General features: G+C 34.9%; 2 protein-coding genes across 4 annotated transcripts; one reads left to right on the top strand and one right to left on the bottom strand.

Annotated features, from left to right (window-relative positions):
* The first annotated feature begins 248 nt into the window (after positions 1 to 248).
* Positions 249 to 4,050, top strand: LOC111279920 (zinc finger CCCH domain-containing protein 1-like). Of its 3 annotated transcripts, none has more exons than XM_089756660.1 (5): positions 249 to 702; positions 1,212 to 1,405; positions 2,426 to 2,504; positions 2,585 to 3,408; positions 3,837 to 4,050. In XM_089756660.1, the coding sequence occupies exons 1-5, from the start codon at positions 513 to 515 to the stop codon at positions 3,870 to 3,872; spliced, it is 1,323 nt and encodes a 440-aa protein (XP_089612786.1). In that variant the 5' UTR covers positions 249 to 512; the 3' UTR covers positions 3,873 to 4,050. The 3 variants fall into 3 exon arrangements, with proteins under 3 accessions (XP_089612786.1, XP_089612785.1, XP_089612784.1); XM_089756659.1 differs by having other exon boundaries at positions 250 to 702; positions 3,700 to 4,050; XM_089756658.1 differs by lacking the exon at positions 3,837 to 4,050 and having other exon boundaries at positions 252 to 702; positions 2,585 to 3,684.
* A 2,334-nt stretch (positions 4,051 to 6,384) lies between these two features.
* Positions 6,385 to 10,504, bottom strand: LOC149511028 (receptor-like protein 48). Its single transcript, XM_089756705.1, has 2 exons — positions 6,990 to 10,504; positions 6,385 to 6,522 (listed from the first exon to the last, which is right to left on the bottom strand). The coding sequence occupies exon 1, from the start codon at positions 8,999 to 9,001 to the stop codon at positions 7,022 to 7,024; it is 1,980 nt and encodes a 659-aa protein (XP_089612831.1). The 5' UTR covers positions 9,002 to 10,504; the 3' UTR covers positions 6,385 to 6,522; positions 6,990 to 7,021.
* Between the last annotated feature and the right edge of the window lie 395 nt (positions 10,505 to 10,899).

Here is a 10,899-nt window from a genome sequence, read left to right as displayed (position 1 = left end):
TTTTTATGTAATTTGATTTCTCTTTATTTTAAAATAAAAATTATTTTTATTTTATAAAATAATAAAATTTATATAAAAATTAATAAAAATATAATTTAGTTCGATTGAAATTTTTTTAATTTAATGAATCAAAAATCATTTGAATTGAATAAAAATATTTAATATTCGATCTGAATCAAATAAAAAAATTTATTATAATTTTTAATCGATTTTTGATTTCTCAATTCTTTGCATAGGCTTTCGGTTTGTTTATTTTGTTTCCTCAGCCTTGCTGGCAGGAGCTTTGCTCTAACAAAAATATGTTATATATTTTAATAAAAATTTGAAATTAACTAATAGTTAGGTTGCTAGGGTCGAACGCGCATCCCATGAGCAAAGTTTTTTTTTTTTTTTACATAATTAGCGTATTTTTAATTTTTTCGTGCCTATGAAACGAATCAGGCCCAAACTGACTAATCCTTGTTTCTTCTCTTCACAGAATCCAGCATTCTGAAACGGAAAACCGAGGCTTTATGGCAGTAGTTTCAACTGCTCATTCAACTGCCACCCTTTTTCACCACATAAATGGTTTCAAGCGCTTCACTTTTTTCTTACCCTTCTCTTCTTCTTCTGTTGCTGCTTCTCTGTCTGCTATGAAAAAGTGGAGACAACCAGTGGCTTCCTCAGTGCTAGAGCTTGGTGGAATCAGAATTGCTAAAGATGGTAACAAATTCCTACTTTTATGAACTTGGGCTTTGCTGTTATATGATTTTATTGACTTTTCCATGAACTGAGCCATTTCAGTATTTGCAGATATAGCATTTTGACTATGACTAGTAAATTGTTAAGAGTAATGGGTATTTTATCTCGTGTTTAAATCTGGGTTGGCAAAGGTTAATTGCATTTATGGGTTGCTTCTTTTTTAAATTTGCCCTTTGTGTGTGTTCAAGTTGTATTTGATAAGAAAGTTCAATTTATGGTGTTTTGATTTGGTATGTTTTGGAATGGAAGATGTATATAATGTGATTAGTCTAGGTAGATTACACCTTTCTTCGAGTATGATGAATTGATTGAAAGTGTCAGCAATTGAAATCTATTGTTGAGTTTTTTGGTTTGAAAATTGGCATGGTATATGCTTTGATATTTTGTTATTGGTGAAATTTGATTCATCACTTTCTGTGTTTTCATAATTTATGAATGATTTAGTATTGTTTGGATGGTGGGATTTGTAGATGTGGTGAGGGATGATCCAACAAACAGTGTTCCGGACACAATTTTTTCAAAACATGGAATGCAGCTCCATAGAAGGAATAACCAGTCTCTTGGGATTCTGAAGAATGGAATGATATATGAGTCTTTTGATATTAATTACTCAAACATTTTTGATAAGTTTGGTGATCTCTGCCCAATTGTTTCGGTAAAACAGGTACAATGTTTGTCCACTATTGCTGTTATTTTCTTTTCCTCCTTTATGTTCATCTGAATTGGCAAATACTATTGGATAGCAAAGGAACAGGTTTTGAGTTTAAATATTTTTGAGAAATTAATCTTATGCTCTGTTTACAATAATTGTATCTGAATTTCTATCTGCATGGACTTTCGTAGATCACCAAAGGTTGTGTTTTAACTTAGAATTGCATATGTTACCATGTAGGCTTGAACCTCAGTGTGTGAGTGTGTGTGGTTTAGTGAGTGCAATGGAGAGAATAGTTTTGATCAAATATTGAGGCTATAGACATTTCTCCCTCCCTACATATTGCCCTTAAAGCATGTTGTTGTTCCAAAATATATGGGCTCTCTAGTCAACTTCTTAAATTGACCATGTGTTTTTGAATATCATTCAATCTCTCCAATCCAAAAAGGCTTGTACATTTCTGCAGAGCAGTTTTTGGAGCTCTGCAAGCAGTATGACCAGCCAATAAAATGTTATTTTTCTCTTAATTTTTGGAGGATGTATTCAGTTATGATTTTAGCGTCATTTGATTTGTAAGTGTTGGAATGGTGAATGCAGTATTTGACAAAGGATGATCTCTTCTTGTTCAGTAATTTCAATTCCGATTATTCAATCGTGGGTGAAAGTAAATATATTGGGCATTGCGTTTTAGACTTCTTGTTTAGGTGAGTACTGTAAATATTTTGTGATTAGGATAAAAAATTTAATTCCTTCACTTTCTTACATCAATAGAAATTTATGATTTGGGTAAAAAATTTAGCATTTAGCCTTTCATGAGAGAAAGCTTGATCTTATCTATGGAAATTTAATTATGACACCAGTTAGTGTGTTGATCTTCTATCATTCATTACCTTAATTAATTGTAATAAGGATTTTGACTCACTTAGTTTAAAACCATCTTTCAAGTGATTGAAGCAACAGTCGTAAATGACTTGAAGTTCATCGTGCTTGAGGCAAGGAACCTATAAAACCTTTGCTCTTGTTTCTGTTAAGATGACAGATTCAAGCGAGCCCCAGTATCCAGGAAAAGAACCTCAGCAATTTGAAGCAGAACCTCAACAATCTGAACAAGGTAAAATTTGTTCCATTTTTTGTTCTTTTTAAAGATGTATATGTATATTTACTTATATAGCTAACTCTTTGATTTTTCAGTCTGCAATTTCTTTAGGAAGCCAACAAAGGGCAAAAACATAAGGAAAAGGACAACAAATGGAGATGAAGACTCCAGAAATGGCACATATCTGTTGCACAATCAGAAAAAGGATTTGAAGCCTGACAATATGTTATGCTTTTCAACTGGATTCTCCAGGAGTGCTGCTCCCACTGAATCAAATACAGAATCTGACAAACTGATTTTTCAATTTAAGTCTTTGAAGGAAATTCAAGTTCAAAATGATAGCAGAGCTACAGCAACCTTAGAAACTGAGACTGAGTTTACAAAAGATGCTTGTGCTATACATGAAAAAGTTCTTAAACAAGCAGAGGAGTCTTTGAAGGGGAAAAACACAAGCTCTGGGGAAGAGAAGTTGTATAAAGGAATGCATGGCTATGTGGATCATAAGGCTGGGTTTCGAAGAGAGCAAACAGGTGCCAGTGAGAAAGCTGGTGGCTCACATGGACCTATTAGGGCTTCTGCCCACATCAGTGTTTCAGCAAGATTTGATTATCAGCCTGACATCTGTAAAGATTACAAAGAAACTGGTTACCGTGGTTATGGAGATTCATGTAAGTTTATGCATGATAGTGGATGCTACAAGTCTGGATGGCTGTTAGAAAAGGACTTGGAAGAAGCACAGAAAGCAAGGAAGAGAAATCTGGCTTTGGGTGGCGATGATGATGATGAGGCAGGGGTAGACCAGAGTGATGATGATGATGATGATTCGTTGCCCTTTGCATGTTTTATTTGCCTGCAGCCTTTTGTGGATCCTGTTGTTACTAAGTGCAACCACTACTTCTGTGAGAATTGTGCTCTAAAGGTACCCACATATGCCTTTTCATGTAGATTAATTTTTTCAATATCTTTTTTGTGCTAGCTTAATATCTATTAGTTTTTTTAACATTTGTTGTTGATGCGTTACTTTGGTGCAAAACTTTTTTGGTTACATACATACAAAGAATATTTTATGCCGACCAACTGTTTTTCAGCTGTAAAAATAGGACATATTTTAACTTTACATGGTCAACTTTTGGTGCCTCATGTCAGTATAGTTTACATTTTTATTCTCATTCGAATGTAAAATAACCAACTGCATCTTTTGGTTTTTCAGCATCATGCAAAGAATAAGAAATGTTTTGTATGCAACTAACCCACCCTTGGCATTTTCAATACTGCTCACCAGATAAGTATCCATTGATGCTTTGCTTCAACTCCTGCTGTCACGAACACTTTTATTTCTTTGTTTAGTGTTGTAGTGGAAGATTCACTTGTCTGAATACCTGATTAATCGAAATCATTTCCCTGCTTGAGCTTGGTGGAATTTTGGAATGATGAGCTCTTTAAAATCATTGTTGCTGCAGGCATGTGCGTTAGAATTTAGGTAAGCATGTTTTCTGCGTCATTCCACAACTGACTTATGAGTTGAGTGATTGTATTAAGCAGAGTAAGTTTTAAGTTTTTACATGCAGTTCCAAGAGTTGTCGAAAACAACTGAATGAGTAGACAATTGTAAAACTTGTGATTTATATACAAAATTGGCATTCCTAATATCCCAACAAACCCTATTGCTGCCTTTAACGCATGAAGTAGCATTTCTTCTACCTAGAGATAGCCGTGCAATCCAGTATTAACTTTCCAAGAATCAGCATCCAACTTCACAACCTTCGTAATGGCCTTGAATTCAGCCTGATCAGATCAGAATCCAGGTCTCGATGACACATGCTGGTAGGATCTAGGATGTTACTTCCAAGAGTTTAAGAATGTTGGATTCCAGGTAGTTTCAATTGGGTAGGGATGGCTAGTGGAAGCTGTGATTTTTTGTGGTATCCAATTCCAAAGCATAGAAAACATTAATGATTGGTTTTCTTCCTGGAAAAATACGGGTCCTGCATTAAATAAAAAAAAAAAGTGAAATTAGCTAGCAAACCTAAACTTAAACTCAAGAAATAGTAATATTTTTTGTTTCCTTTTTTCCCTTGAAAATTTTCTTTTTTAGCACGAGTTTTTGTTTTCTTGTTTCCCTGTAAAATTTTCAAATGACTGAATTCATAAGAATAAACTATTTTTCTAGTTGATACTTACATTTCTAGTTAGAGAAGGATTCAAATGAGCAAGAACTTAGGGCTGCAGGAGGACACTTGTAGGAGAAAGCCTCTAGCGGCAAAGTCTTCATATATGCATGATCACTCTGTCCAATGTGGCTTTTGTCAACCCCAAAGTCATCAGATATCTTTTTACCTGCACCAATCTTCTAAACATAAATTCTGAGCTAATACTCAAAATAGGCTAAATGTCAGAAGGCTTGACAACCTTCCTGGTTTACAGCATCAAGGTGGCTACTAGAGAAAATACTACCTATAAAATGACCAGTGATTGAAAGATAGCATGTCGTCTATTACTTCATCTTTTAATTATGGATTAGTGGCTATATCAGAACACTTAGCACATCAATGTGAATATTGGCTATTTAGTTATGACGCTTTATTTCTATTAGATAGAGAATAAGTTACTGAAAGGATTCATTGGAATTCTAGAGAAGTGAGTATAAATAAGTTACTGAATGTATTGCCCTCATGTTTTTGTTTAGTCAAGGTCTATTCTACATGCAAATCAATCATATAGCAATAAAGCTTACAACAAACCATTTGTTTTTGTCTGTGGGAGTGCTGAAGCAAAGAAACAAAAGATGATATGGGATTAAAGTTGAATAAAATAATAAAAGAAATATATCAATCTTTCTCGCCATGGTCAAATCTATAGCTGTTAGGGACAATAAAATACTATCGAAGTTAGTTCGGAATTGTCGAGCTTGATACCTGGAACTGGAAGCTTTGTTATTTTCTTTTCGTTGTTTTTTTCTCTGTAGTGATGTAGCAGTTAATAAAGGAATAAAGCATCTTAGCTTGAGCTTGGTCTGTGAAGATTTTTCTGTGTTAGGAGATGTACTTTCTAGTTTTGGCAGCTAAAGTGGTAGGCGTAGTCATTGTTGTACATGCCATGGCTTATATCAAATACCTGCACGGCAAATAGTTGAGTTGAATAATTGATATTGTTGATGTAATTTCTGGTCTGATAGTCGAAAGTTTTACTGGAGGTTGAGAAGGAGAGTTTGTGTGGCCTATCACATGGTAGGAAGTCAGTGTGCCAAAAATGTTATTTTGAGGCATTCCCCAAGGCACAAGTTAGTAAGGTATACCACAAGCAAGTAAATGAGAGAGAGTAAGAAGCAGTTAAAGAGAGTAGAGAGAGTTCAGTAGTTAATCATCTGTCTGGTCTGGTTCTACTTTTTATACCTTTTAGATGATGACGTCGCAAACTGGGTTTTCATATGTAAGACCTACTATGTGGCTGCTAATATAATCTCTTAGGTATAACAATAATGAAGAGCTTAGAAGATAATAAGATTTTCGTTAAGAATTTCTTTGGGTGAATGATTTTTATTAACCCAAAGAAAGCATTAGACTTGCTACAAGTAAACAGTAAGCTATCAAAACGTTACAAATGTCCACGAACAATCTAACTTTTGCAACGTAATCAAACTAAGCAACATTAAGGAACCAGTCCCCAATTCAGACACATTTTTCTTTTGCTAAGCCAGAAATTATTAATAAAAACAGAGTTACACAATGGGCTGAACAACAGGGGAACCCCATAACTCAGCAGTAAAACACCACCTTATAGACAGAACAGAAGACAAGCACAATACAACCACACATGCTGCCACTCATCTTAGGTGAGCAGAAGAGAAAGAACTGAGACACAAGTACCGTAACACCAAGCCAAAAACATTCAGACAATTTCTGTTGTTGAAGAGGAAGAGTGCAACTGAAGACTGCAATCTTGTTATTGAACTAAGCGAAAAGTAACTTCTGATAGTTGAAACAATAGCTTCTATATCTTTAGATGGCCTGCCAAACTTCCTTTGATTGTGCTCCTGCCAAATAAAGTATACATGAGCATCCCAAGCCAATCTAATTAAGGACAATAAATGCCGAAGCTTTGCTTTGCTGTTAAGATGGTTGACAGCCCAATCTAACTCAAAATGTCAGTCACCCACGTCTTTTACAAATTAGTAACTAAGTAACTCATGATTGTCATTTATAAAATGAGGTTAGGAATTCAAAGGACATATCCTAGGTTGCAGGCAATTTTTGTTTTCAGTTTTAAAGCAATGCCAAGTTTAAAAAGGAACTGAGTCGTACAAAGTTGAAATCCTTTTTAATTAAATTTCAAAAGTAATCACTTTAATCAAATATCAATTAATGCAATTATATATATATATATATCACACTTATAATGCACAAGAGTATTTAAATAATTTTATTTGTTTAGGCAATTAACTACAATTGAAAGAACCAATAAAAAAACTTTTGAGTGATTTAAGTATTCTAGAATGCTTACCAAATGAATTTGAAACTTGAATTTTGATAGAATCACTTAGAAGATCTTCTCCATTTTTTATTCCAATTCCATGTAAACCTATCCATCCATTTGTTTCCCATCTCATTCAACACTGTATATCCAATAGATAACCCAATCACCAAACCACATCCATACCCAATCAATACGATTTTCCAAATAGATATACCATCTACCAATGAATCTTCATCTTCCTTAGGGGGTTGCATTCCAAGACCAACTTCATTGCATTTCTTTGTCAAAGGCGGCCCACACAATCTTGGGTTCCCTTTGTAAGAATCGTTTGGAAATGTACCAAATTGGTAGCTTTGTGGTATGCTTCCCTCAAGTTGGTTGTAAGAGAGATTCAATACTTCAAGAAAAGTTAGGCTTGCAAGCTGTGGAGGAATCTTTCCTGAGAGTTTGTTCTGGGAGAGGTCCAACGACTCAAGCTCGGTTAAGTTTTCAAGTGCTGAAGGGATTGGGCCAAGGAAGCTGTTGTAGGAGAAGTTTAGCGCTTTGAGTGACTTGAGGTTTTGTATTTCCTCCGGTATTCTCCCATGGAAACTATTATTGGAAAGGTCAAGACAAACAAACATGGTTAAGATTTTCTTGTAAAAAATTTCAAACCCTTTATTCACAATTGTCAGGGAGTCCTGGTAGTACTTGTCTCCAATGTAATCTGGCTTAGCTTTCTTGCCATCAGTCATTGTCTTCATTGCCTTCAAAGATCGAAAAAATCCAATAGATAACTCACCTGAAAAGTTATTGGAAGCAAGGTCCAATATGTGTAACTCTGGAAAAGCATTTTCATCCTCAAAAGTTTTAGCTGGACCATAGAATTTATTTGCTCTTAATACAAGAACCTTTAAAGAAGGCAATTTCTCCAACCAAAAAGGAAATGTGTCTTGTATCATATTTTTTCCAACGTCCAAAACTTCAAGCTTTTTGCAATAGGCTAATGACCTTGGCAACTTTCCTTCCAGTTTATTCCCACCGATTTTGAGTGACCTTAGTTGAGGAGCTTGAAAGAATTCGATTGGTAATTGACCAGAAAAATTATTGAAAGCAATATCTAGTACATCTAAGTCTTGAAAACAATTTTTCACATGTTTAATTGGACCATAAAGCCTATTTGCTCGCAATACAAGGACCATCAACGCAGGCAATTTTCCCAACCACAAAGGGAATGTGTCATGCAGAGTATTGTTTCCAAGGTTTAAAACTTGGAGCATTGTGCAATTGGCTAATGACCTTGGCAACTTCCCTTCTAATTTATTATCATTGAGTTGAAGCCAATATAATTGGGTCGCTTTTGCAAAATCTGGTATGCTGCCATTGAAATTATTTTTTTGTAGATCCAAAGTGTCGAGAGAACTGATATTGCCCAAGCAACTTGGGATTGGCCCGCTTAATTTGTTAAAGGATGCATTAAAGGTCCTAAGTTGACTCAAATTGCAAATAGGTCTTGATAAAGAGCCTTGTGAAGAAGTTAGAGATTGGTTTAGTGAAAATTGGTCCAAAAATGAGAGAGAATTGTTAGAAAGATCCAGATTCCTCAAACTTTTCTTCCACACCCAATTTGGTACTGCACCACATATTTTATTATTTGAAAGGTCTAGATATTCTAAACTAGTTTGACTCTTTAAAAACTCTGGAAACATACTTAGGTTACAGAATTGTAAATATAAGACACTCAACATTGGAAAAGAGGAGTTTGCATCACCAAAAGGAACCTCTTTTGAAAAACCAATCGCATTGAAAGAAAGGTCTAACCCTAAAAGAGTGGTCTTCCATAACCAATTAGGCACAAAACCATGGATTTGGTTGTTAGAAAGACCTAGGAAAGCCAACTTGTCTTGAGTTTTGATGAATTCTGGAAATTCAGTAAGGTTACATGAATTCAGGTCTAGTTCCTCTAATTGGGGAAAAGAAAGGCTTGTGATGTTGCTTTCAATTGACAAGCTCGTATTGGAAAGGCCAAGAAACCTTAAGTTCTTGAGTTGGGAGAACATGTCAAGCTTCACGGAACCAAAGCTATTGTAGTCTAAATACAATGCTTCAATCAATGAAGAAGATGCATTGGGGAACTCACCAATTTCACCAATCAATTGATTTCGCCAAAGAAGCAGGGTATGCAATGATGGGAGAGTAAATAAAGAAGAAGGAATTGAGCCAGAGAGGTGGTTCCATGTGAAATCAAGATATGAAAGATTTGGAACTCCTAATCTATGAAATGGAGGGATTAAACCACTGAAATTATTATATCCCAATTTCAGCTCCACAAGGTTAGTAAGATTGGCAATTGATAATGGAATTTGTCCAAAGAAATTGCAAAAACGGAGATCTAAAGTTGTCAAGAACTTGAGATTATCAATTGTTTCTGGCAGTTTTCCACCGAAATTTGTAAAAAAAATCTTTAAGATCCGTAAAGTATTGTTTAATGGAAATTCTGGCAACTGACCTTCAAGATTGTCATTTTTTGAAATGTCAATGCTTTGTATTTTTGGCAATGAGAAAACTTCAGTTGGAAAATCCCCACTCAAATTGCAACTCGCTAAACTGAGAGAAACCAAATTAGAGGAAATTTCCAAGAAATTGGGAGGCAAATAAGAGATTGAATTCCCACCAAGGAAAAGTTTGGAAAGAAAAGGGAGTCTTAAGAGTGAAGAACAAAATGGACCTGTCAAACCACAATTCGAAAGACTTAACACATGCAGGTTAGGAAGTAGTATGGATATGGCTTCACACCATCTAGTACTTTGAGTTGCAATGTTCACACTATCCAAGTAGAGCTCCGTAAGAAGTCTTAAATTTTGGATCAATGTCTTAAAGTTTGGGTTTTCTAGTTTAAGAAGTTGTTGAAGGTCAAAAGGCAGTGAATAGTAGAGGAAGTCGTCGTATGGACGGAGAATTTGGTTATACCGTTGATGGCAAGAATTTTGATTAGATAGATCAAGAGAGATTAACCTTGTTAAGCACGAAATCCCTGCTGGAATTTAGCCAAGGAAACATGAGTTTGAAAGGTTGAGATGAGTTAAATTTAGGAGTCTGTCAAACTCATATTGAAACAGAGTGGTATTAATATTGTTTCCAGCAAGATTAAGGCGTTGAAGATGATGGAGATTGAAAATGGAGTGAAAGCTGCCTGAAATGTTTTTGTTGCTAAGATCAAGTCCAGTCACATGACCCAAAGCATCACATGTAATTCCTTTCCAAGAGCAACAATCAGTGTTGGGATCCCAAAGCTCAACTTTGGAAGAGAAAGTAAAATTTGGGGCATAGTAAAGATCGTGGTGCAGTTGCAGTAGAAGAGATTTTTGGTCATCAAGGCACTGGTTTTGGAGATCAGTATAAGGAGGGGAAAAAGATAGCAAAAGAGAGACAGAGCATGAGAAGAGAAATAAGGTAGGAAAAATGAGTGATATTAGGATATGAAGATTCTTCATGTTTTGTTGGCTCTCTATAAAAAAAATGAAGGGAAGATTGTGCAGTTTGAGATTTGCATACAGGTATTTATAGACAAGTACTTCATATTGTAACTATATATCTCCCTTGATCTCAAGAGATAAGTTCAAATGTGTTTTTCCAACCACATGTTTGTACGAGTTTGAACTTTTTCTGTGAGAGTTGAATCAAAATAGGTGGAAGACAGATATGGTTATTGCTTGTCTATTTGGAATTTTAAAGAATGAATAATGGGTTTCAATGATGATAAGGCCGATAGTTTTGCTTTTGTAAATTAATCTTTATCACTATATTGTTTCTTTGATTCCCACTTTTTATTTCATATTATGTATTGGTACGAAAAAAAAAAAATCTTAAAGTTAGGTAATAGTCTTACATATATATCAGAAGGAAGGAATTTCTCCATTACTAAAACATAATTATAATTTTTACTAAGCTTGACATT

This window comes from Durio zibethinus, chromosome 27 (assembly GCF_047325235.1).
Source record: "Durio zibethinus cultivar Kanyao isolate XHJ-2024 chromosome 27, ASM4732523v1, whole genome shotgun sequence".
NCBI classification, from domain to species: domain Eukaryota; kingdom Viridiplantae; phylum Streptophyta; class Magnoliopsida; order Malvales; family Malvaceae; genus Durio; species Durio zibethinus.
The sequence above is the reverse complement of the archived record's forward strand: the minus strand, read 5'-3'. Positions and strand labels throughout refer to the sequence as shown.